This window comes from Girardinichthys multiradiatus, chromosome 10 (genome assembly GCF_021462225.1).
Source record: "Girardinichthys multiradiatus isolate DD_20200921_A chromosome 10, DD_fGirMul_XY1, whole genome shotgun sequence".
In the NCBI taxonomy this organism is placed as follows: domain Eukaryota; kingdom Metazoa; phylum Chordata; class Actinopteri; order Cyprinodontiformes; family Goodeidae; genus Girardinichthys; species Girardinichthys multiradiatus.
The window spans coordinates 469,618-496,646 of NC_061803.1; the positions used below are offsets into that span (position 1 = coordinate 469,618).

At 43.0% G+C, this 27,029-nt stretch overlaps 2 protein-coding genes across 3 annotated transcripts; one reads left to right on the plus strand and one right to left on the minus strand.

The window, feature by feature from the left end:
* The first annotated feature begins 3,846 nt into the window (after window positions 1-3,846).
* Window positions 3,847-9,136, plus strand: tmem130 (transmembrane protein 130). Its single transcript, XM_047377299.1, has 8 exons — window positions 3,847-4,005; window positions 4,085-4,167; window positions 4,252-4,423; window positions 4,492-4,637; window positions 5,282-5,366; window positions 5,526-5,728; window positions 6,628-6,734; window positions 8,803-9,136. Exons 1-8 carry the CDS (start codon window positions 3,998-4,000, stop codon window positions 8,938-8,940), a joined length of 942 nt encoding a protein of 313 aa, XP_047233255.1. The 5' UTR covers window positions 3,847-3,997; the 3' UTR covers window positions 8,941-9,136.
* A 6,079-nt stretch (window positions 9,137-15,215) lies between these two features.
* nptx2b (neuronal pentraxin IIb) lies at window positions 15,216-23,731 on the minus strand. 2 transcript variants are annotated; one of them, XM_047377474.1, is made up of 5 exons: window positions 23,032-23,730; window positions 19,962-20,181; window positions 18,809-19,053; window positions 18,549-18,728; window positions 15,216-16,478 (listed from the first exon to the last, which is right to left on the minus strand). In XM_047377474.1, exons 1-5 carry the CDS (start codon window positions 23,479-23,481, stop codon window positions 16,248-16,250), a joined length of 1,326 nt encoding a protein of 441 aa, XP_047233430.1. In that variant the 5' UTR covers window positions 23,482-23,730; the 3' UTR covers window positions 15,216-16,247. The 2 variants fall into 2 exon arrangements, with proteins under 2 accessions (XP_047233430.1, XP_047233431.1); XM_047377475.1 differs by lacking the exon at window positions 15,216-16,478 and adding an exon at window positions 16,502-17,289 and having other exon boundaries at window positions 23,032-23,731.
* Between the last annotated feature and the right edge of the window lie 3,298 nt (window positions 23,732-27,029).

A 27,029-nucleotide genomic window follows, 5' to 3' on the forward strand; every position in this document is an offset into this window, starting at 1 on the left:
AGCTCATCCAGAGTGTTGGGTCTTGAGTCTCTCAACGTTCTCTTCACAATATCCCACAGATTCTCTATGGGGTTCAGGTCAGGAGAGTTGGCAGGCCAATTTAGCACAGTGATACCATGGTCAGTAAACCATTTACCAGTGGTTTTGGCACTGTGAGCAGGTGCCAGGTCGTGCTGAAAAATGAAATCTTCATCTCCATAAAGCTTTTCAGCAGATGGAAGCATGAAGTGCTCCAAAATCTCCTGATAGCTAGCTGCATTGACCCTGCCCTTGATAAAACACAGTGGACCAACACCAGCAGCTGACACGGCACCCCAGACCATCACTGACTGTGGGTACTTGACACTGGACTTCTGGCATTTTGGCATTTCCTTCTCCCCAGTCTTCCTCCAGACTCTGGCACCTTGATTTCCGAATGACATGCAGAATTTGCTTTCATCCGAAAAAAGTACTTTGGACCACTGAGCAACAGTCCAGTGCTGCTTCTCTGTAGCCCAGGTCAGGCGCTTCTGCCGCTGTTTCTGGTTCAAAAGTGGCTTGACCTGGGGAATGCGGCACCTGTAGCCCATTTCCTGCACACGCCTGTGCACGGTGGCTCTGGATGTTTCTACTCCAGACTCAGTCCACTGCTTCCGCAGGTCCCCCAAGGTCTGGAATCGGCCCTTCTCCACAATCTTCCTCAGGGTCCGGTCACCTCTTCTCGTTGTGCAGCGTTTTCTGCCACACTTTTTCCTTCCCACAGACTTCCCACTGAGGTGCCTTGATACAGCACTCTGGGAACAGCCTATTCGTTCAGAAATGTCTTTCTGTGTCTTACCCTCTTGCTTGAGGGTGTCAATAGTGGCCTTCTGGACAGCAGTCAGGTCGGCAGTCTTACCCATGATTGGGGTTTTGAGTGATGAACCAGGCTGGGAGTTTTAAAGGCCTCAGGAATCTTTTGCAGGTGTTTAGAGTTAACTCGTTGATTCAGATGATTAGGTTCATAGCTCGTTTAGAGACCCTTTTAATGATATGCTAATTTTGTGAGATAGGAATTTTGGGTTTTCATGAGCTGTATGCCAAAATCATCCGTATTAAGACAATAAAAGACCTGAAATATTTCAGTTAGTGTGCAATGAATCTAAAATATATGAATGTTACATTTTCATCATTACATTATGGAAAATAATTAACTTTATCACAATATGCTAATATTTTGAGAAGGACCTGTAGGTGTTAATCCATTCAGTGGTGCTGAACTACAGTCTTTCTGTTTTTTCTTTTTTTGCCATATTTTCATGTTTCAGATCATCAAACAGGTTTGAATATTAGATAATAATTATAATAATCCGAAGAAAAAAAAATTGTTTTCTAATAATCTTTGTACTGAATGTTTTAATTCAGCCACAATGGAGGCGTCTTGAGCATGTTAAAGGTTGGTCACAGAATCTCAACCGGCTTGAAATCAGGCTTTGGCTAGGCCTCTCCAATAACCTCATTTTGTTTATTTGAGCCTTTTAAATGTGGGCTTGGTGATGTGCTTTTGAATGTTGTCCTGCTGCCAAAAACTGATGATGGCACATTCTCCTACAGGACTGTAAAGACAAGACTGGAAGAAAGAGCATAGGAACCAGTCTGTGATGACCTCCTGGCAGGTGATGCACAACACCTGAGTCCTGGACAGTAGGAGCATGCCAATCCAACATGTGTAAATTTGTGCAGACGCGTACAAATACGGGAAGGCCAGCTGGTAGAGAACAAAGCTTTTAAAACAGGACAGTGTTCTGAAGACATTATACAGCTACAGCTAATGGAGTCCGAGGTAATTATCCAGAAGGGCCTGGCCCAAATATTTCCAGTCAGGATTAAGCTGCTTGATTTAGGAAATGTTTTAGAGTGTTTGCTTTTGCTAAATGTTTCTTTTAAACAGTTTGTTGCATATCGGCTCAATGAAAACAGCTTGTTTGGTGTGTTTTTATTTGTTTAAAGCTGTTGATGAAATAATTCCTTTATTGAGGTTAATGATTTTTTAGTCATCAGTGTGTTGAATAATTTATTCAACAAACCTACATTTTCTGATCACTGATCCAGACTTCAACACTTTTCTTTGCTTTATACGTTTAAGGCTTTTCACTTGGAAAAATGTCAATATTCTGATTCCAAAAAGGTCCACGTTTGTTTCATCAGCACACAGAATATTTTCCTAAAAGTCTTCAGGATCATCAAGATTTCTTTGGGGGTAAATGTGAGACGGGCCTTTGTGTTCTTTTGGGTCAGCAATGGTTCTGGCCTTGAAACTCTCCCATGGAGCCCATTTTTGTCTAGTCTCTCTTTCTTATTGTTCAATCATGACCTCTGACCTTAACTGAGGCAGTGAGCTTTAGATGTTGTTGTTGGTTCTTCTCTGACCTCCTGGATGAGTCGTAATTTTGGAAGGTCAGCCTCTCCTGGGAATGTTCTCCACTGTTCCATGCTTTCTCAATGTATGGGTGGTGGTTCTCACTGTGGTTCTGTGGAGATCCAAATCCTTAGAAATGGATTGGTAACTCTTTCCAGATTGATGGATGTCAGTGACTTTGTTTCTCATGTGTTCCTGAACTTCTTGAGATCGTGGTCTGATGTGCTGCTGTTTAAGATCTTTAAGCCTGCTTCATGCTGTCAGACAGGTTCTATTTATGTAATTTCTTGGAAGTAATCTAATCTGGGCATAAAATCGAACCCAACCTTTCAAAGAATGTGGTTAATCTCAGTCAATCCATAAATGACCTGGACTGAATGTTATGAAAGCAACCTGGCCTTTTTCACACAGGGCAGCTGGATCTGAATAATTAATGAAATCATCATTTGAAAACTGCTTTTAGTTTTTATTCAGCTTACCTTTGTCTGTTTGATGATCAGAAACATTTAAATGAGACAAAAAAGGAAAAAACCGAAGGAGGCAAATCCTTTTTCACCATCCTGTAAAAGATCTTTGATGGTTGGGGTTTAGGGTCTGAGAAATGCCCTGTAGCTGTCAGGGGAGAGCAGCAAATGATCACATGCTTTAAATGAAATGATCAGAATATGTTGGGATTAGGTGTAAAACATGCTGCATGCAGCTACATGTACAAAATTACATAAAGAGATTACTTCTCATGAAGCTTCAAAGTAAGAAAGGCTGACATGTTGTTGCTTCAAGCGACCTGGTGGGGGCGGTCTAATCCAGGATTCATCATCTCTAATGGTTGATATGGATACTTGGTACCTCCAAGGTGTTTTGTAACATTGAACCTTGGAGATGTTTCTTGGCTCTCTATTCATCCTGATCGCTGTGAGGGATGTCAAGATAAATGAGGGTCTTGGTCCGGTTTAGCAGCCGGTGGCTTCATATCCCAGCAGTCGTCTTATGGCTTCAGGTCTTAGAAACAGTTCGTCATTTTCTGGAACAATGTTTGGCTGAGAGAAACAAATCTTTGTTTCCCATTTTCTGTATTCTCACTGAATTAAACAGAATGACCTTTGACCCATAGAATAAAAAGGCCCTTGGCCCCCTCCTATTTACTCTCCATCAAGATAAAATAGCTTGTTTCGACACACATTGGTCAGTGTGACTCATCAGCAGCTGTTGATGGTTTGGTTGGAAATGACAAACAACTTTTAGTCTCTTTCAGCTGCTGCTGCAATACTCCTGTGAGCTGATAGAAAAATGAAACTGGAGCTAGTCAAATAAGATTTTAGCTCTCATTTCGTTTTCAAAGGAAAACGTTAGATTAACATTAATTAAGCATCTGAAGGAGCATCTCACATCACTGAAGAGTGTGACCAGGCCCAGAGCCTCCTTCAAAAGCTGTTTGTTTTTCCTCTGCCTCATGACTTTAACGCATGCTCCTAATTTCAAGCTTTTACAGCTCGCATTAGCATGCTCTGAATCTCAAAGGCCAGAGGTGATCCCATCACCCACTCATTCCCTCACATCCAGCCAAGCTGACTGCATCCCCTCACTGACTATCCAGGCGTTTGAAGGAGAGGACCAGCAGATATGGACAGGTAAAGCTAACTTCTGTGATATATTTAAGATGTTTCCCTTCTAGACATCTATTTCAAGGCTGTGGTTGTCTGCACACAGAGAGCATCCTCCATGGATGCTGGTGCATCTTCTGATGATTCTTCCAGCTGCGGCTGGGAGTGGAGCCCCTGTGACAGATTTGGGTACCTCCTCCAGTATATTCAGATTACTTCAGGCGCAAATATTTCCTATTTTTACACTGGAAAATGTTTATATGTTTACACCAGAGAATGCTGCTGGAAAGCTAGTCTTCTACCAAACTGAGGGCAACGCCACCTACGTGAGAGACACAGGAGAACTGGCATCAGATGTTCCCACAGAGACAATATTTGAACTCTTTGACCCTCAGAGGAACTTCAGTGCAGCAAAGTTCACCTACACCTGGGACCTGGGGAATGGGTACAACATGGATCAGGTTTCTGTGTTCGGTGCGGTCTGTGTTTTTCTTACTGTTGTTCTTGATGCAGAGAAGTGATCCAGGGGACCGAGCCAGTGGTCCGCTATCATTACTCAGAACCAGGAAACTACACCCTGCGGCTGGACGTAGGAGTGAATGTGGCCCAATATGCACCTCCGATTACTGGCGTCTACTCCAAGGATGTCCAAGTGCTTGGTTGGTATAGTTTAATACATTTAAGTTATTTCAAAATGTACATTTTAATACACATATATTTTTCTAAATGTTAAAGTAAATATGTTTTAAGTTTCTGTAAACATAAAAAATTCCATAAAAATCCAGTTAAAATACAATTATTACTTACTGACAAAGTATCTGATGTAATGTAGTAATTTCCTTTTTTCAGGTAATAAAAACTAATAAAATATGTAATGAAATGCGACTTTTTAGTTGTCTGCATTCCACATAATTAAAAGTTGTCATCACGTCGGACGCTATTTGGTTGCACTACATTGTATTCAGGGGTATCAGAGTCATGGGGGAGGAAATGCACATCAGACCTGTTTTCTAAAGCATAAATCGTTCTCCTTCCACCTCACATTTATGCATCACTTTGTGTTAGTGTGTCACATAAAATACCAATTAATTCAAGTTTCTGTAATGTAACAAAATGTGAAAAAAGTGGTTGTGAAAAGGGTGTGAAAACTTTTGCAAAGCTCTGTAGGCCCTGAGTTAAGCAGCCAGGAGGAGCGGTCTGATGCGGACCATGTTCTGTTTTAGGTGCTACTTTCTGTTAGATCATACAAGCTGGGTCCAAATTGATCTTTGAAACAATAAATTAACTAAAATTATATTTTCAGATGCCATCAAAAACATTGAACTGGAGGGGCCTTCAGATTATACGGTGTCCCAGGACTCCAGTGTGGCTTTCCATGTTGATGGAAGGTAAACTGCACTTAGACACTTCATGAAATGTCCACTCACTGTTCCATCTGTGACAATGAAGTTCCACAGTTGGTGATTTTTACTTATTTAACCCAGGTTTGGACCAGTTTCAGCAGACCAAAGACTTTTTAACAATCCCAGTTTCCATGTTGTGTTTAGTCCTCCGATGTGGGTGTGCTGGCGGTTCCTGAAAAACTGCCTTCCTGACCTGGCGTCTGGCTGCACACTGACCATGCTGTATGAGAACAGCCTGGAGCTGAACCACACCTTCACCTCCGCTGGTGTCCATTGTCTGGACATCAGTGTCCGCAACAACATCAGCAAGCTGCAGACGTCCTTCAGCCTCTATGTTAGAAGAAATGGTGAGCGGTCGACTCCCCCAAACTCCAATAAGCCGAGACAAACATGGTATTCAACAATGTAAAGCCGAAGAATGTCGGAAATCACATTTTATAATCCTTTGAAGCATATCAGGAATATCTAAATCCATAATTATCTTCATGTTTAAAGAAAACTTTTCCTTGGAGGCCTGTGGGCAAATAAACTAACACTTTAATGTTAGATGCATATTGATATATCTTTTTATAACTTTTCCATCCCAACACAGGCAGCTAATGACTCAGTGCTGGAGCAACTTTCTTACGTCTGCAATTATTTGGTGATATTAAAGCACAACCTGAGCAGCAGAGTTGTTTTTTTAGCTTCCCATACGCAGAGTGAGGCCAATCTCACTCGTCCTCACATGTCTACTGTGCTTGATTGATTTGTTTTAGCTGTTATCTACTTTAGGCGTGTGATCCAGACTCTTCTTAGCAGTTTATTGCTTAGACCTGAGAGGATCGAGCTGTGCTCCTGAAAGGATGGATCTACTCTAATAAGGACAACTAAATCAGAGAGACCTGCAGGTCCAAGAGTTTCGTTCACCATCTCACCAAAACACAGTTACAACCCCTGGCAAATACTACAAAGTCCCTTACTTGATCTGGAAAATGTGCCAAAAATGTAATTTTAATGTATAATATCTTTCCTAATTTAGTTTTTTGCAGTTTGTGATAAATTACAGAAAATCTTCTCAGAGGAATGTTGTTATATTTTGTCAGTGGGGGGAGCTAACCTCTCCTGGTGTTTATTGAGATCCCCTCCAAATAAGGTTGATGCCAAAGCTGTAGAAAGCTGATAAAAATATGTCATCTAAGCATTTAATTTTAGTTTGACTAGAATATCTAGATAGCTCTTACACTGGAACCTGATTGGTCTGCAGATCACAGCCACCCGTTGTTCATCCTGTCATGCGCTGCCGTTCTTGTAGCCACGTTCTCCTTCATCCTAGTCATCACCTGTCGCCCGTGGCAACAAAGCAAATCACAGGTACTACACAAAAACAATATAACATGTTGGCAATTCTTATATTGCACTGTATCTTTCTATTTTGCCTATTTTTATCACTGAAAACAGCCTATAATAATATATGTGTATAGAATAGTGTTGTACAGGTCCTTCTCAAAATATTAGCATATTGTGATAAAGTTAATTATTTTCCATAATGTCATGATGAAAATTTAACATTCATATATTTTAGATTCATTGCACACTAACTGAAATATTTCAGGTCTTTTATTGTCTTAATACGGATGATTTTGGCATACAGCTCATGAAAACCCAAAATTCATATCTCACAAAATTAGCATATCATTAAAAGGGTCTCTAAACGAGCTATGAACCTAATCATCTGAATCAACGAGTTAACTCTAAACACCTGCAAAAGATTCCTGAGGCCTTTAAAACTCCCAGCCTGGTTCATCACTCAAAACCCCAATCATGGGTAAGACTGCCGACCTGACTGCTGTCCAGAAGGCCACTATTGACACCCTCAAGCAAGAGGGTAAGACACAGAAAGACATTTCTGAACGAATAGGCTGTTCCCAGAGTGTTGTATCAAGGCACCTCAGTGGGAAGTCTGTGGGAAGGAAAAAGTGTGGCAGAAAACGCTGCACAACGAGAAGAGGTGACCGGACCCTGAGGAAGATTGTGGAGAAGGGCCGATTCCAGACCTTGGGGGACCTGCGGAAGCAGTGGACTGAGTCTGGAGTAGAAACATCCAGAGCCACCGTGCACAGGCGTGTGCAGGAAATGGGCTACAGGTGCCGCATTCCCCAGGTCAAGCCACTTTTGAACCAGAAACAGCGGCAGAAGCGCCTGACCTGGGCTACAGAGAAGCAGCACTGGACTGTTGCTCAGTGGTCCAAAGTACTTTTTTCGGATGAAAGCAAATTCTGCATGTCATTCGGAAATCAAGGTGCCAGAGTCTGGAGGAAGACTGGGGAGAAGGAAATGCCAAAATGCCAGAAGTCCAGTGTCAAGTACCCACAGTCAGTGATGGTCTGGGGTGCCGTGTCAGCTGCTGGTGTTGGTCCACTGTGTTTTATCAAGGGCAGGGTCAATGCAGCTAGCTATCAGGAGATTTTGGAGCACTTCATGCTTCCATCTGCTGAAAAGCTTTATGGAGATGAAGATTTCATTTTTCAGCACAACCTGGCACCTGCTCACAGTACCAAAACCACTGGTAAATGGTTTACTGACCATGGTATCACTGTGCTCAATTGGCCTGCCAACTCTCCTGACCTGAACCCCATAGAGAATCTGTGGGATATTGTGAAGAGAACGTTGAGAGACTCAAGACCCAACACTCTGGATGAGCTAAAGGCCGCTATCGAAGCATCCTGGGCCTCCATAAGACCTCAGCAGTGCCACAGTCTGATTGCCTCCATGCCACGCCGCATTGAAGCAGTCATTTCTGCAAAAGGATTCCCGACCAAGTATTGAGTGCATAACTGTACATGATTATTTGAAGGTTGACGTTTTTTGTATTAAAAACACTTTTCTTTTATTGGTCGGATGAAATATGCTAATTTTGTGAGATAGGAATTTTGGGTTTTCATGAGCTGTATGCCAAAATCATCCATATTAAGACAATAAAAGACCTGAAATATTTCAGTTAGTGTGCAATGAATCTAAAATATATGAATGTTACATTTTCATCATGACATTATGGAAAATAATGAACTTTATCACAATATGCTAATTTTTTGAGAAGGACCAGTATAGTGCAGTGCAGTGTAGTGTTAGTATAAAGGAGTACTGTAGTTTAAAAGATGCTGAGAAAGGTGTGCTAGGATGACCTGAAAAACTGCAGTTCATATGTTAGTAATGGAGGTTCTCGTTTGCCACACTGTGTTCTCATTGAGGTTCTATGGTTTGCGCTCAAAGCAGAACCCTAGAAATAGTAATGGAGTAACTAGGCACAACATATACTGTTTTATTTTAAATGTGTTCCTTATGTTGAACTAAATTACTCTGGCTATGAAACAGCTTAAAAGTAAATGTGAAACATGTTCAACTGTACCTGACTGGTGACTGACAGATGTCAATACTACAGGTTGTTGCTTCCAGTAACGCTGCATTTCTCAAAGACCAAGACTCTGGAGGTCAAAGTGAAATCGTTTTCACCTTCTCCTCCATGGAGAAAGGAGAGAGAGAGCCACTCGTCCTGCAGCACGGGACCCAGTACTATTAATCACCACCCTGCTCCTCGTCCTGTTCTCTCTAAGCCACCTTTGTGTAGTGACAACTGCTACATTGATCTAAACTTCTATATATGAACCTACTCTGTGCATGTACAAGCTTGTCTTGTTATGTGTTTTATACTCAATAAAGTTGAATTAGTGCCTGTGTGGGTCTAGGTTCAACAATAAACATGTTCTGAGTGGAAACTGTGCTGTGCAGTAATTAATTGTTGATGATTGAGTCAGAGTGCTCAGGTTCACATTTAAATGGATATAATTGTGTTTAATTGATAATAATTGAACCATCAATTATTACAGACTGATGGTTCATGTGCAGTTCATGTTCAAACAATAAGTGTTAGAGGCATGCCTTAATGTTTGTACATTGTGTTCTGTTGGGTACTTATAAGAAGGCAGTATCATACCTACAGTAGACAGTAATGAAAGTGATTTCAGTTTGGGAAATCAGAAGCAGTCATGTGTGAGTCAAACAGTTACCGAGGCAGGACCCATAAGTTCAAACCCAGCGGTCTGAGCAAATGGTGCTGGAATAATTCTATTAACACACGCTATCATTTTGTTTTTGAAGTAAACTGTAGACTGTCAGGAATGCTACTGGTTTGGCCTATATTTTTCAGGGAGCAATACACAAGTGATAAAAGACTTCAGGTCCTAAAGGTGGACAGACAGTATGGGATTGCCACTGGTTGCAGAACCTTTTCTAGATATCTCTCTTCATTAAGATTGGCTCCAAACCAGGCGCTGCGGTGGTGCAGGGGTAAAGCATGCGGCCAATGCACAGAGGCTACTGTCTTCAAAGCAGCTGACACAGCCGTCATATCAAGTCCCAGGCTGTTGACCTTTGCTTCATGTCTCTCCACCCCATGTCCTATTGGTCATCTTACAAAATTAGGGTCACTAGTGCCACAAAAAAGCCTGAGAAAGATTGGCTCCAAACCTTGTTTTTCCAGTGAGGGAGCTGCTGCTCCACATAAGCTCAAATCCTCCAATCAAAATCTGTTATGCTCCTGGTACAGCAATCAGCAAACTTCTACACACATTGACTCTAGGATCCAACTTCCATAGGCAGGATCTGGACTCATCGAACATAGTGCTCCTCCACATGCTCAGGTTCCAGTGAAATATTTTCAGTCACCTCTACTAATGGCCATCAGTGGGTTCTAGATGGACAAACTTTATCAGTTTATTATTTTACTTAGTGCCCCTACACGTGGCCCGTTCTGGGGTGGCCGGGCTCTGGCACTCGGTGGTTTGGTCTGGCCTCTCCAGCGGCCCCGTGCCGTTCCGGACCCTTTGTGGGGTTCCTTGAGACGACATTGTTGTAAATATGCACCGTTTAACTAAATAATCTGAACTGAAACTATCTGTGTAGTTATGCTGCTATAGGCTTAGGCTGCTGGAGGACATAAAGTTAAAAGCTGAAATAACAGCAAATAATGCAAAATTGGAGAGTAGTGTGAGAATGTAGCGAAGAGGGTGAAAGTGGTCTCTTTTCTCTTCCTAGAAGTTACACCTGGCCTGGCTCTGTGTCTACCTGTGAAACCTTTCTGGAGAGGGGCATCGTCTGAGCTTCTGCTGGTAACAACTTAATGCTCACCTTCTACAGATGATCCACATGGCCCTGTCTTTTAGTGTTTAACCCTTTCTCTCTCCTAGACATGGCTACTGACTGAGCTTCTACTGTGACTAACTCTATGTGCTCTCTTTCAGACTCTAACCTTGAAAACTGGCTCAGAGTTTATCTGTTCTTTCTTTCTAGATGAAACGACTAATGGAGCTACATCCATTAACATTTACTTTTCCTTCCCATAGAAAGTACTCCTGGATCAGTGCTTCTTTGTTCTCTTTGTGTCTCTGCTCTGTTCTCTCAAACCTCCAGTCGGTTGTGGCAGATGGCCGCTCACACTGAGCCTGGTTCTGGTTCTGCTGGAGGTTTCTTCCTGTTAAAAGGGAGTTGTTCCTCTCCACTGTCGCTACATGCATGCTCAGTATGAGGGATTGCTGCAAAGTCAACACCAGTGACTGTCCACTGTCTCTACATGCTCATCCAGGAGGAGTGAATGCTGCAAGTCACTGACTGGATGCAATCTGCTGGGTTTCCTTAGATAGAAAAACTTTTTATCCAATTTGAATAAATAACTGAATCTGACTGAACTGTTCAATGGTTACGATTAATTGGAATGTATGAACCTGACTGTTGTGAAGAGCCTTGAGACGACGTGTGTTGAGAAGTGGCACTATATAAATAAACTGAATTGAATTGAATTGATGAAGAGCAGCTATGGGAGGCCTCCTAGCAGTCCCATGAGTCCAGAGATTGGCTGCAGGTAGTCTGTTCCTGATAGTGTGGTTAGAGAGCATCATCCTGACTGTAAATCTGTTGAAGAAAAGGAAATGGTCTTTCTGTGGTGTCGTCCACTTTGTCTCTGACATTGTCTGTTAGAAGGGCCATGGCCTTCAGTAGTACAAGAGCTCACTCCAAGTAACGCTGTGCCATGGCCTGATTGGAGCAGATATATACAGGTCCTTCTCAAAATATTAGCATATTGTGATAAAGTTCATTATTTTCCATAATGTCATGATGAAAATTTAACATTCATATATTTTAGATTCATTGCACACTAACTGAAATATTGCACATTGACTTTCCAACTGTTAGTGTGCAATGAATCTAAAATATATGAATGTTAAATTTTCATCATGACATTATGGAAAATAATGAACTTTATCACAATATGCTAATATTTTGAGAAGGACCTGTACAGACCCGCTGTAGCTGAGGCCATAGCTGCTGATTGTCCACAGCTGGGGTATCAGAACCTCAAAGTGAGAGTCAACAGCAGAATAAGCTGTTGGTGTTTGTAGAGGAGATTTGGCAAGTTCTTCATGAACTCAGGTCCACCTCTTTACTAACAAATGCATCTCCTTATAAATGTGGCAGCACATAAAGGGAAATAAACCAGCTTCCAAAGGTATAAGATTTACTGCCAAGCAGCATCGCTACAGCCAAGGAAAATATGGATCAAACGCAAATATCTGTGCTTTTTGTACCAAGTTTAGATTTTAACACAACTGGTGCTCACTAAATATTTTCTCCCTTTTTTAGACAACCATGTTTGTGAGATTGGCCAATTTGGGCCTAATAAAGCAGCCAGCCAGAGCTCTTCTGCCTTTTTAGAAATTAGTTTGCTGGTTTAGAAATTCATCTTTCACAACACTTTAATCAAATAATTATTTAATTGGGAGGTTTTAGGAGATGAAATTATTAAAACATTGCAGAAGTCTATTTGGCCAAAAATAAAAGTATTTTTCTGAGCAGTTTGTGCTGGCACCACAGAGGGCAGCATCACACCTGACCCTCTGGCCTTTCATCAGTTAAGCGTTGCTAATGCCACATGGCACACCTGTTGTTGCTGTTTGACCCGAGACAACTGAGCCTAAAGATCCCACGCAATCTGTGCTATTAACGGCACACGCCACACCTGCTTCACCAGCTTAACAGATACAAGAGATGAGGGGCTTTAAACCGATGCACATTCACCCTTAAGCCCAAACTGAGTTTATCCTCTGACTCCCTGCACAGGGCTGCCAGTGCTGAATGCAGTGTGCCCATTTTGACCAGTTTAAATAAAAAGAAATAAACAAAAGACAGTTGGAAAGTCAATGTGCAATATTTATTCTCTTTATTTTCTCAAGACATGATGTCAAAGCATGTAAAAAAATGTTTAATGGCACTTAAATGTTAATGGGAAGGCAATGGGACGAGGTGGCTTATGCTAACACTGCAAAACTGTAATAATCAAGTAATAATTTACATTAAAATACATATTAAAAGCTTTTTATGGGCTTCTATTTTGACAATGTAACACTCAGCGACAACTATCAAATAAAAATAATTTACAGCACTGTCGGTGTCAATAAACACCCAATGTTTTAACAGCTCTGGTTTGAAAGCACTGGGATAGGCTCACCACTATCAGTGAAGACGATGCATGATACAAACTAAATGTCCAGCAGCCACCAAGCAGCCGGCGCAACACAACACACAGAGTTCCACGTAGTATTTATGCCACAACATCAGAAGGGGAGAAACCTGCAGTCTGTAAGCAGAATATTGACACCATGTTACAGTAGCAGAGCAGAGGACTGCCTCAGGGAGTTGGACTGGAGGGACGTCTTCATGTCTTTGCTTTGGTCCCTGCAGGAGCTCTGCACCTTGGAGATCTGAAAACTTGACGTGGATCAGAAAGGAGCTCATGGTGTCCTCAGGGAATGACTGTGCTTATGCTCCACACAGAGGCTGTTCCAACATTATTCAGTCTAAATGTTCTCTGACCGCCAGGGCTGCAGTCACACATTTATTATTATAATCGCATTTTAATTTTGGACTTTTAATGATTTGTTTGGACCGTTGTTTTTTCAGGGTGGACGGATCTGACAACATTGAGGTTTTTAAAAAACAAGGATCAGGCGCACATGAGAAACACAGTCGAATGCCTTCTCCAGGTCCACAAAACACATGTGAACAGTTTGGGCAAACTCCCATGAACCCTCGAGTACCCTGTAGAGGGTATAGAGCTGGTCCAGTGTTCCACGGCCGGGACAAAAACCTCCCTGCTCCTCCTGAAGCCGAGGTTCGACTGTCAGCCGGACTCTCCTCTCCAATACCCTGGTGTAGGCCTTACCAGGGAGGCTGAGGAGTGTGATCCCCCTGTAGTTGGAACACACTCTCCTGTCACCCTTCTTATGAATGGGAACCACCACCCCAGTCTGCCAGTCCAGAGGCACTGTCCCTGACCACCACACAATGTTGAAGAGGCGTGTCAACCATGACAATCCAACAACATCCAGAGACTTGAGGAACTCAGGGCGGATCTCATCCACCCCCGAAGCTTTGCCACCGCGGAGCTTTTTAACCACCTCGGTGACTTCAGGCTGGGTGATGAAAGAGTCCAGCCCCGAGTCCCCAGCCTCTGTTTCCACCAGGGAATGCGTGATGGCAGGATTGAGGAGATCCTCGAAGTACTCCTTCCACCGCCCGATAATGTCCTCAGTCGAGGTCAGCAGCTCTCCACCCCCACTGTAAACAGTGTTGGCGAAGCACTGCTTCCCCCTCCTGAGGCGCCGGACGGTTTGCCAGAATTGATTCGAAGCCAACCGGTAGTCCTTCTCCATGGCCTCACCGAACTCCTCCCAGGCCCGTGTTTTTGCCTCTGCCACAGCCCGGGCCACAGCACAATTGGCCTCACGGTACCCGTCAGTCGCCTCAGGAGTCCCACAAGCCAACCACAGCCGATAGGACTCCTTCTTCAGCTTGATAGCGTCCCTTACTGCCGGTGTCCACCACCGGGTTCTGGGATTGCCGCATCGACAATAGATACGGAGAACATGGTCCACTCTGACTCTATGTCTCCAACATCCCCTGGAATCTGGTCAAAGCTCTCCCGGAGGTGGGAGTTGAATACATCCCTGGCTGAGGGCTCCGCCAGGCGTTCCCAGCAGACCCTCACTATGCGCTTGGGCCTGGCAAGTCTGTCCGGCTTTCTCCTCCTCCAGCGGATCCAACTCACCACCAGGTGGTGATCAGTGGACAGCTCAGCCCCTCTCTTCACCCGAGTGTCCAAAACATGCAGCAGAAGGTCTGATGATACGACAACAAAGTCCATCATTGACCTCCTGCCTAGGGTATCCTGGTGCCAAGTGCACTGATGGACACCCTTTTGTTTGAACATGGTGTTCATTATGGACAATCCGTGACTAGCACAGACGTCCAATACCAAAACACCACTCGGATTCAGATCGGGGAGGCCATTCCTCCCGATCACGCCTCTCCAGGTGTCACTGTCGTTTCCCACGTGGGCGTTGAAGTACCCCAGCAGAATAATGGAGTCCCCGGGAGGGGCCCTATCCAGCACCCCCGACAGGGACGCCAAGAAGGCCGGGTACTCCGCACTACCGCTCGGCCCATAGGCCGAGACAACAGTCAGAGACCTCTCCCCAACCCGAAGGCGCAGGGATACGACCCTCTCATCCACTGGGGTAAACCCCAACATGAGACGGCTGAGCTGGGGGGCAACAAGCAAACCCAACCCAGCCCGCCACCTCTCCCTGTGGGCCACTCCAGAGTAGAAGAGAGTCCTACCCCTCTCAAGGAGATGGGTTCCAGAGCCCACGCTGTGCGTGGAGGCGAGCCCAACTATTTCTAGTCGATATCTCTCGACCTCCCACACAAGCTCAGGCTCCTTCCCCCCCCAGTGAGGTGACATTCCACGTCCCTAGAGCCAGCCTAAGCATCCGGGGATCGGGCCGCTGAGGTCTCCACCATCGTCCGCCACCCAATCCTCTTTGCACGGGTCCCTCACGGTTCCCCCTGTGGGTGGTGGGCCCACTGTTTTGGACATAAGCAACAATAAAATGTGACAATCTGTGTCCAAGTTTGAACTACTTTTTGATGCAAGATGAACTTGAGGTGTCCTCCTTCTTCATTATTCCAATCACTTTGTTCAGTACACCTGTACTACTGGCAGCAAATCAGAACCATAGCATGATGCTACCACCACCATGCTTGGCAGTTAATACAGTATTCTTAGGTGTGAGAGGTTGGACCTTGGTGGTTCCTGGGTAGTTCTCTTGAACATTCTAACTAATGTTCCTTCATCTGAGGGGGACAGTTTGGGTCGGACTGTTGAAACTTGGAGTCATTTGGGGCAATGATTCCAACCCACATCTAAACTTGACTTGGAATGGATAAAGAATGCAGACATCAAGCTTCTGGAATGGCTCTGACATCAGGATAAAATCTATCCTTTCTGATTGAAGAAGTGATCCAGTATCCGCACAGAAGCTTTTTGCCTTAGATAAAATCATGTGTTTTCTGTGCAGGTTTCTAAGGAACATTTAAAAAAATGTTAGTGGAAGTGTGTGTATTTGAGCTTGTTTCATTCTGATCCTCCATGAAGGAGAGAAAACCAAGAACAAGTTCAAACCTGTGACCTTGCTCCTGTTTTTAAAAATCGCTGATTCTGCATGTTGCATCTTGCCCATTGACTGCCGGAGATAATCACCAGCGCCTCCTCCCACGACCATGAATGGATAGATGATGGATGAATTATGTATTCCACCCTGAAAAATACCTTTGCAAAGGAATCATAAAAAGCTTAAAATAAATGTTACATTTATGCTGCTGATGAATAGATGGAAACTATGAAATAAAGTCCAGGAGGGCCTCACAGTAACAATGGTCAGTGCATTTGTTGAACTGATGGAAACAATAAAACCAGGAGCAGACAGGAAAGCTCTAAAGGTTGGGCAGCCGCTCGAGGCATATCTCCAGGGGACGCTTGAAGGCCCCCCTCCCAAAAACCTCCACGTTGCTTGAGAGCCAGGAGATCACGTTACCAGCGAGGTAGGAGCTGCAGTTTGCTATCGACTGGATCTCCACAGGCTTCAGGACACGGTCCCAGATGTTCACCTGACTCAGCTCGCCCACAAAAGCTTGTCCAGCATCAAAACGCCCGCCTACCACATCCTGTGAGGGCCATAAAGAGCAAGGTCAGCAACAGCACTATCAAAGGTGGGTGGATAAGGAGGGGAGTGTAGTCAGAGGGAATAAGGAAGTCACTAAATGCTTGAGTTTTAATGTGTGATTGCTTTATTTGTGAGTCAGGTGTACATGACAGTAGGTCCAACCCAGCCTCATGGCAGTCTGTGAAGCAGACACAAACTGCTCCCAAAACATCTTTAACTAAAGGTACTTTGTTAACTCTGGCAGATGGGAACAAAACAGTTTGGCTTTCATGAAAGAAATTGCTATATATAGCAGAAACATGGCAGTGGCAGCATCATGCTATGGGGGTCTTTTGTCAGCTTAGATATGATGGTGGTTTAGAGATGAAAGCATGTGCTTAATCTATTACAGTCTGACTATGCTGGGTGTGATGTACACCAGTCAAAACGATGAGGAGGAGCTTTGCGGACTTTCTTTTCAACTACTGGCTAAAAATGATTTCCTAACCTGATGAAGCTGTTTGTTCTGTTGTGTTATTGTTGGAACAAGCCCTAAACATTAAAGTTCTGTTCTTTGTCCTCTTTAAACTGGCCCTGATCAGTAGTTCTGCAGGTTTCTGCGGGTCTTGCCACATTTTTCTAAGAACAGTGGTGGGCTTTTCTTTACCAGGCAACGCCTCCAGAGGGCCAGATCAGGGGCCCAGATAATATCAGTGTAGATGTTGAGTTTCAAATAATTAGTCATGTTTGTTTATGTGAGCCAGACCACGAAACACTTTCTCTCCATCAGGGTTCCCTTCAAGGTCCTCCTCTCAGTTCAACCACTGTGCTCACTAAGGTGCAAACAATATCCAAAGAGGAGGCAATGATCACACAGTGCATACATTTTTTTCTACGGTGTTTCAATGGTGCTGGAAACAGATTTCTTCTGTTTTGTTTTTCCTTTTTGACCCAATTAAATGTTTCAAATCATCAAAAAATACTGAGATAAAGATAACCTGAATAAATACAAAAAGCTGTTTTCAAATGAGGATTTTATTCCAAATCTGTCGAAACAAGCCTTACCCAGTGTGAAAAAGTAAATACCTCTAGAATTTTACAGGCAGTTAAAGGTCATGGTGCATCATTCAAAGACGGACTTCTTGGTGTTCTTTGGATCATTGTTCTGCTGCAGAACCCAACTGTTCTTGAGCTGAAAATCACAAACTGATGGTTTGTGGATTTACTGCTTGAGAGCAGAACTCATGGTTCCATCAATTACTACAAATTGTCCGGATCCTGAAACAGCAAAGCAGCCCAGACCATCATACTTCCACCACCATGTCTGACTGTACGTGTGATGTTCTGTTTCTGACATGCTGTGTTACTTTTACTCCAGTTGTTTCGGGATCCACAGAAATGTTTTCCTAGTCTTGGCGATAATCAAGATGTTTTTTGTTAAATGTTTTTTTCTGTTCTTTTGGGTCAGCAATGGTTCTGGCCTGGGAACTCTCTCATGGAGACTATATTTGCCCAGTCTCTCTTTCTTATTGTAAATCATGACCTCTGACCTTAAGTGACGCAGTGAGGACTGCAGAGCTTTAGATGTTCTGGGTTCTTCTCGAGCCTCCTGGATGGGTGGCTGATGATAATTTTTGGTGGATCAGGTGAAGATGTTCTGCTTTTGGGATTTTTTTTGCCTACTTCATACTGTTATACAGGTTCTTTTTCATGTGGCTGCTGAAATTTCCAACTTTCCAGAAAATATCACATTAAATCATATTAAATCCATGACTTAATTTATGATTTAAACCACGTTGGTTTGGATTCTATTCTATTCTATAGAACTTCCCCTTATTTATACAGGTTTTCTTAGTCTGATATTAAAATCTGATGATCTCAAACAAACTTTCTGTGGGTAAAACCACTTTGTTGTTCTGTTTTTAAAGGAACCATTTAGGAGCCAAAGTTACTGCCTATATGAAACATGCTGCTCCAGCAGGATGAAGACATGTTTTTATTCTGATGTTTCTTCAGAAAGCCTTTTCTGATCATGACAGCATGGCTGAAGTGAAGTACATGGTGATATCTACTAAGGATTGCATGCTGTTACCTGCTCCTGCCCCAGGATGATGACTCCTCCAGGTTTGATGGGGTGCCAAGCTGCCAGGTTGTCTCCAGTTCCCAGCTTCTCCCCATCCTGGTAGGCCTCCCACTGGCCATCTCGTGTGGTCCAGGAGATGCAGATGTGGTGCCATTTGCCATCCCGTACTTCCAGTGGCAACTGGGCAACCTGCACCAAAACAATGTTTCACTTTTGTAAGTCTTTTTGCTTCTTCTGCCATCTTATGCAACAGCAGCCCGGTGACTTGCCTTGTCATTGATGAGCAGCTCAATGGGGTTGTGGCCCCACTCGATCAGCACAATCTCATTCGCTTGCCCCGGAACGCCGTAGGAGAAAGGCGTTCCGACACCCGGGCTGGCGCTGGACTTGATCCACATGCAGAGCGTAAAGGCGTACATCTCCGGGAGGGTCTTGGTGATACGGCCATACAGGTAGTTGGTCCTCTGAGGGAGGGACAGCTTAAACTGCTCAGGGGACTTAAAGTCTCCCCCCCCTGGTTTAAAGATAGAAGATAAGAGCAGGAGATTAAAGCTTGTTAGGAAATATCAGGATTTCTTTCTTATCTGCATCATACACTGTAACGTGGAAGGTCTTCTGCTAATTTTGGTTCCCTCTTAACTGTTGTTATCTCTACATTTTGTTTCCATATTTCCCTTGACCTGATCTTTGCTTTGCAGAAATATTCAAACCAGTTGAACTTCTTTATATTCTGCCACTTTATAACCACAAACTCCAATGCATTTAATTAAGACTTTATATGATGTCATCAAGGAGGGAAAATGATAAATGTCTTTAAAAACATTTAAAAATAAAAATGTGACAACCCCCTCCATCCAGGTAGCTCCAAATAAAATCCGGAGCAACCAGTCACTTTCAAAAATCCATTATTTAGTAAACACAGCCGACACGCGGAGGAGGACGTTTAAAGTAGGGTTGAGTTGTGGTGGCAACATGATGCTGTGGGATGCTTTTCATCTTCAGGGACAGGGAAGCCGGTCGATGGGAAGATGGATGGAGCTAAATCCAGGACAATCCTGGAAGAAAACCTCTGCAGAAGACCTGAGCATGAAGCAGAGGTCCAATCTGACTGCTTTTATGCGAAGAACATTGAACCAAAAAATTTGCCTCTGACTGTCTAAAATAATAGACAAGTGATTAGACAAAGCATTAATTCAGGGACCTGAGTATAAGTGCATGCCACACTTTTCAGATTTGACTTGTGAAAAGATTTTAAAAAGCTCAATTTTCCTTCCAGATCACAGTTATGCTCTACCCTGTGTTTGTCTTTAACATAAAACCCAATAAAACATGGGACATTTCAAGCACCCACAGCTTCAAGTCACAATGAACGTCTGACTGTCTTGCAGGTTCTTCAGGAAGGAACATCCTGGTTCTCTGTACCTTTCTCCAACTCGCTGATCCTCTCCACCAGGGCATTCAGGGTGCTCTCTGTCTTCAGCCTGTAGGCGGCCGTGGCGTTAGACAACTGGCTCTTCTCTTGCTCCAGGTTACTGACCTTCTTCAGGAGCTGTTTCTCCAGCTCCCCGAGCCGACGCTGTAGCAGGTCACGGAGCTCGCTGGGGAATGAGGTGCCAGATAAGTTGGCCCTCATTTGTTGTTGCTGCAGAAGGAGTTGAGAAGGAAGACATAAACAGGAAGTGCATAAACGTAATCAGGTGCTAAACCACAGGGGATTTCCAGTGGTTTACATCACCATCTAACAAGTCGTTCTAGATTTAGCTCTGGTCCATAATGGTCTTCAGTATTTATTCTAACATGAATGAAGTAAATTAAGGAGCTTTCAGAGCAATTTCTCTGTCTAGAAGGAATATTTATCAGGTCTTTATTGAAACTTACATGATAAAAACTGGGGGTGATGGCATATGGAGCATTTGTTTCTATAAATGTTTTCAGGTTTTCAATTCAATTCAAAGATACTTTATTGATCCCCGAGGGGACATTAGAAGTCCAGTACAATCCATCCAAACATAAATCATGACAAAAGACAAGGGGAGGAAGGGTCACCGAGGCTTTGCTGCCCACTCACAGGCGCTGCCCTTGTTAGATGAGAAAAGAGGCCACATTAGGTAAGTAGAGGGAAAAAAATCATATTTCACACTTTATCCTTAACAGGATACAGTTTGAGATTGTAAAAAACCTCAGAACAAAGAAGCAACAAGTTTACAAAACAACATCATGCCGGGAACGGTGATTTTTTTGTCCTTTCTTTCCTCTCTTTATACCAGGATCGCATATTTAGGTTAGAGAGGACATTACATTTTGCCGTGACTAAAAATGATGTTCAAACATATCAACCCAGCAGATCTTTAGCATCTAGTTCTGTTCGACTTTTTTAAGTTCCGCCATCATGACCAAACATATATAAAACCTCATGACGCATCAAAACTATGGGTTTGGGTTATTCGTGGCCGCCATTGGTCCCGCCGCCTTATAAAACCTTGAAGAGCTCCTGCTTGAGATACTAAAAAAGCTGCTGTAAAATTAATTTTTGTTAGTCAAAAATTAAAAATTGCCCTAATTCTTAAATCGCAAGCGTCGTACCACGGTTTTACGCATGGCGCTCCACAGGCGCGTAGTTGTTGTCTGAATGTCCCCGGACTTCTTGATAGAAGAAATTTAGAAGTATTAAGATGCAGCCACAATATGGTATTGGACTTCACATTTTTATTGAAAAACAATCAGATTTTTTCAATCACGTCCCGCTCCACCTAACCTGACAATGAGTTAAAAGGAGAAGACAAAAAACTACGCGCACAGCCAGAGACGGACTCGGTTCTGGAGAAGTCCAGAACAGCAGTTTACTCCAAGTCGACCTGCCTCCTTCATTACCTGAAAAGTTACACTGAGCGCCTCGAACAGAGATCATTTCAGAGCAACCATGGAGCCAGCTGGAGAGAGGGAGGCTGGTGGGTGTGTTCAGGAACAGGTGGAGGCAGAGCGGTTTAACCCAGGAGAAGATGGTGGTGAAACCTGAATGCTGACTCAGGATGGACTGATTGTAAGTTACAGATAATCACTGATTCACCCAGCAAGACATGAGGTGGAGGTTCACTCTAATGAGCATCTTCAGGGTCATGATGAGGAACTTTCACCTGAGCTACAGGTGAAGTTAAATGATCTGTGATAGAAAACAGCAGCAACCTTCTCTGTGAGCTTCTAGCTGGATTTACATCATAATGTGAAAATATCTGGTCCTTAACTTCAGTCACAATAAAATCATTTAATCCTAACGTAGCTGAACACATTTAAAGGTCCTTCAGATCATCACATTGATCTCATGGATGCAGCCGGTCTTATAGTCCAGTTCTACATGTAGACAGAACCAGGTGTTGCTCAATAAACCAGGAAAATATCTCCTGGTTCCAGTAAGACGTAGTAGAAAGTAAACCTCCATCTTCTCTTTCATATCTTCTGCTAATTCTAAACATGCAGCTCTGGGTTTAAAGATGCAGAATAATTAAGAAATAAATCATAGTTCATCACAGGTGGACCATTAATTAGTTAACTATTTTATTTTTCTGAATTACACATGAAATATTATATAAACTAATTAAACAAGGATAGAGTTTTACTGAAGGTGAGACATACATACCATATGTATCCTGTTATTAATAACTGTAATATTAGTCCTGATAAGGTCCAGGATGAGGCTCTATGCTATATTTTAAACACCACAACTTAACATCCTTTCCTCTCAAAGTGTTTAATAGTAAGAACTGAAAAATGTTTCTTTTATTATTTTTGGCAGGACAAATTTCTTCAGAAGTGGAATAAAGTGCTGAAAAGATGGCGATAAAAGAGAACAGGTTCATAAAAGAAGGAACAATTTTAATAAAATGTTTCAAAAGCTCTTGGCATAATAAAATAAATAAATGTGTTTTAGGATTTTACCATTTGACTAAATCAACTTTATACCACTTTCCTTTTTTGTAATATAAGAATAAAGACAATGGAGCCTCAGGAGTGAAACACTTTGATGAGAATAAAGTTTAAAAAGATCATTTATGTAGATGAGAAAAGAAGCACATTTATCTGGTCCATAGTAAACATCTCTGAGTTTATGAAAACTTTTGTCAACAAAAATTCAGATTAAGATCTTTTCTAAATACCTCAAAATGTGTCATTATTTGCTTCAGTAAAATGGTTTTTCATGAGTCCTAAACTCTGTTTCTCCTTGTCCTTCATTCAGCTTCTAACAAAAATAAAAAGTACAATTATTGCAAACTTTTTTTGTTTGATTCACAATAATTTACATTCAGTCTAAAACCAGCCGAGACAGAGAACTGGTACAATATGTCCTATATTATTTTAACTTTAAATTACCTATAAATTGTTTTATTGAAATTTAAATATTTCAGGTTTGGGCTAAAGCCCCCAATGTTTTGAGACCCTACAAACGCCCCTCGCGCTCCATGCTCTTGCGGGGATTGCGCAACAGGTGCCACCTTACCTCCAGGTTCTCCAGCCGCTCCTTGAGCCCCTGCATGGTTTTCCCGAGGCTGTCGATGGAGTCGTTTGGGTCTGTGGGGACGTCCCCCATCGTGTTCTGCTTGTCCTTCCCCCACGAAGCCCCTTTACCGTACTTCCTGTCGGTGGCCGAGGCGCAGAGGGACAGCTTGGTGGTCAGCTCGTTGATGGTCCCCAGCTGCTTGGAGATCGTATCTTTCTGCTGTAGGATCGTCTCCCGTAGCTGCATGACGGTGTTCCGGAGCTCCTCTTCCTGACCCCCGGAGCTGAGGTCGGGTAGTAATGTCACAGGGCAGCTGGCGTCCCCGCTGATGGGTACTGCCCGGCAGATGTACCGCTTTCCATCATCCGGCTGTGCGATTATTAGCGCGCAAAGGCATAATAATCCGCACAAGAATGAAAACATACCGGTTCTGTTTAAAAGAACAATCATGTAGAGTGAAAACTCCGAACTCTAGCCGAACAAACTCCTCAGTTTCTTTGCGTAAAACTCAGTCCGTGGGAGGTCTACCCCTCACCATACGCTGGCCCTGCTGTTTCCTCAAAGCAGCGCCATGACCAAGGAGCAAGAGCAGGAAAATCCGATCAAGTGTGAGTCTGTCACTGTAAGCCCGCTAATGTTGTTCGCGCTAATAGGACTATTTCTGGCGCAGAGAGCGCGCACAGTGTGGTGCTGAACAGACAGCTCCGATTGCCAAAGCGGATTACCAAAAAAGGTGTCTGTGAAAACGCGCTGATTGGTCAGAGGTGGCTGACGTCACGAGCAAATCGGAGAAGACACCAGTTTACTTGTTCATTTATGAAGTTAATTAGACAACCAGGTGTTCCTTTTCCTGAACTGATGATGTCATTTTTCAGCTTCCCTTTGTTGTGTCTTCAGTTCCTCACTGGACTCAAGTCCACCTGCCGAAGAACAGCCTGAATGGACTGAACAGGAACTAAAACACGACCTATGATAAATCATTTCTTATCCAGAAAATGTACAGGATGTTAGCAGTGGCGGTCCTTGAATCTAAGGAGCGCCCTGAGCCAGCCCCCCTTTCTGGGAGCCCATAACACACACACCCCACTGACAATCTATCGATCGATCGATAGATCGATAGATAGATAGATAGATAGATAGATAGATAGATAGATAGATAGATAGATAGATAGATAGATAGATAGATAGATAGATAGATAGATAGATAGATAGATAGATAGATAGATAGATAGATAGATAGATAGATAGATAGATAGATAGATAGATAGATAGATAAAATGTGCAAATTTGTAGTATTTTCACAAGTAAAATAAAGGTTTCCTGAATCTTAAATAATGTTTTCAAGAATCTCAGTCCAGTGTAGAATAATCTATCTGAGGTCTGACCCGTCTAAAAATGCAGGGTTCTGAACTACAGATGGTCAAATGCAGTCCATGGAGTCATCAGCAGCCCATGCTGCAGCTATATGTTCTTATAGTCCTTACACAATGTTCACCACATGGGGGCGCCCGTTCCCATTGACTACAGGGACGGGAACAGTTACTGATAAAGCTTTAATTTTTGTTGTCTTCTGGTGATGCCCTGATGCGTCCCACCCTGAGCATAATGCTTGAGTATAAACCACCACTATTAGAGATGTTCTGTGACTGCAAAACATACAAATACATGTTTAAAGTCAGAATTACACCCATCCAGAACAAGGCAGTTTATTCATTCATGTGCCACATGCTGAATAGAGACAGCAGTGAAGAAACCGCATGTGGTGGTAAACAATTAGACCCAGTTTGCTGTAAAAGGCCAATAAAGCCTGGTGTGCAGAGGGGAAGACATACCACTGTGCTTTGCTCACACAGACCCATGCACTTCATCACAGGCAGGAAGGGATTTTTTTCTCTTTAATGAAGCACGAAGTCATGGAAACCGCTGCTATCTGACTGATCAGCTTCACATGTTTTTCAGAAAACACCTGAGGGTTAGTTCCAGCCAATTAAAGTCAAACTGATGTGTCATTGCGACTCAAAGTACTTTTAAAAATCCCTTAAGCTACGGTTGTTTGGGAAACTTTTTGCCTCATTTAGGCAAAAAGAAAAGTTGGAGCAATATTGATAAATACTGATGTTAAAAGAAGCTGGGTCTCATAAAAAACATCAGACCTTCTGGTGATGTAAAGAGCTGAGATGACCTGGATCTGATGACAGGTCTGAGGATCCCACCCTGATTGGATATCAGGTCTATTTTCATGATCGGGATCTTAGTTTAGAGAAGATCTCAGCTCCTGAGGGCTTCCAGGTAAAACTGCAGCTCACTGTGAGCTAATCAACAACTGTTGTTAAAGGTTTATCAGCGAGAAAAGATTACAGAAAAGATTAATGGTTAATAGTCTGAGGTTGAACGTTTCTTCCTTTTCACGTTCCACAAAAAGTACTAATAGCGTACGATACATAAGTACACATAGTGCAGCAGCAATTAGCTAATAAAGTGTCACAAATATGGTTTAGTGCAGTGATATTGTCCAGAGTCTACCAGCTTTGCACAACTAGATATTATTTGTGAAACAGCTTAAGCTCCATAGGATTGGCTGGAGAGCTTCTATGAACCTCAATTTTCAAGTCTTGGCTCAGATTCTTAGTTTGATTAAGGTCTGGACTTTGATTTGGCCATTCTAGCACATGAATCTGCCTTCATCTGAACCATCCATTGTATCTCTGGCTGTATTTTCAGGCTGGTTCTCCTGCTGGAAGGTGAACCTCCACCTCAGTCTCAGGTCTTCTGCAGCCTCTAACAGGTTTTCTTCCAGGATTGTCCTGGATTTAGCTCCATCCATCTTCATATCAACTCTCATCAGCTTCCCCGTCCCTGCTGAAGAAAAGCATCCCACAGCATGATGCTGCCACCACCATGTTTCACTATGAAGATGCTGTCTTCAGGACAGCATAGGCATTTTCATTTCATCTCTCTTCAAAGTTTGGGATATTGTTCTAGAACCCAATCTTGCTTTAAACTTCTCCAGAACTTTATCCCTGACCTGTCTGCTTTGGTATCTATGATGCTGGTTGTTCTTTAATGTTCTCCAAAGACATATGTAAAGGCCAGAAACAGAACAGATGCTGTTAGACACAGCTGGACTCTGTTTTCTCATTATGTGACTTCTGATATATAACAATAATGTGTATATTTGTCCTGGTCTATCACACAGAGGACACCAGTAAATGTGGAAAAGATATTTGCAAGGTAAATTTACATGTCTCAGGCTGTCCTGTTTAGGCTTCTCATCACTTCTTAGATAGAAATAGGGAGAATCTGGCTGCAGAAATAGACCATCAACACCTTCTGCTGGTTGTACACAGCCACAGGTAGCTTTGGAGAGACCTGTGACTGTGTGTCTGCCTCCTTTGATTTAATGCTGAATTTTAGACCCTGACATCACACCTATTTTCAGGTAACTCTGTGAGACACAGAGCGGAGCTACCTGCCGACCGGCACCTATTTAGAGATAGAAAATTGGCCTCTGATTGCATGATGAGGAGCACTAATGCTATTTTCAGTATTGACACGTTGACTAAGGTTGAGGAGTGCATGTGCTCTGTTTTCTGTTTGTTTAGGGTCGTACACAATATGCTCTTTTCATTTGCGGACCTTAGAAAAGTATATGAATGAGAGGCTGAGTGTGGATGGGCTTTTAGATGCATGAATGGATCATCATAGGGTATTGCTGATGATTCAGACTCAGACTCAAGGAGAGTGCACTTCGTTTTATAGAAGAAATATTGCAGGGGTGATCTGGTTTCATCATAGGGGCATGGGCAGACACACCATTGCACTGAAAGAAAAACTCATGTAATGGACAGATGAGAGGTTTCTGGAAAGCTGCTGTATCTGTGTGTCATCCACTCTATGCCTAACATAAAGCCCCCATCACAAAATAAAAACTTTAAAAAGATTTAAGAATTGAAATCCACTAATGAAACAAACAGGGCAGTGCAATAAGACAGAGGCAA

Excerpts from the sequence above, each read along its gene's own strand:
- tmem130 (XM_047377299.1), top strand. Across the intron at positions 4,638-5,281 it reads CAAGGATGTCCAAGTGCTTG|ATGCCATCAAAAACATTGAA; the intron begins GTTGGTATAGTT and ends TTATATTTTCAG. Across the intron at positions 5,729-6,627 it reads CCTCTATGTTAGAAGAAATG|ATCACAGCCACCCGTTGTTC; the intron begins GTGAGCGGTCGA and ends ATTGGTCTGCAG.
- nptx2b (XM_047377474.1), bottom strand. The coding sequence starts at position 23,481 with ATGATTGTTCTTTTAAACAGAACCGGTATGTTTTCATTCTTGTGCGGA. Across the intron at positions 19,054-19,961 it reads GATCAGCGAGTTGGAGAAAG|GGGGGGGAGACTTTAAGTCC; the intron begins GTACAGAGAACC and ends TCTTTAAACCAG. Across the intron at positions 18,729-18,808 it reads AGCTGCTCATCAATGACAAG|GTTGCCCAGTTGCCACTGGA; the intron begins GCAAGTCACCGG and ends GTTTTGGTGCAG.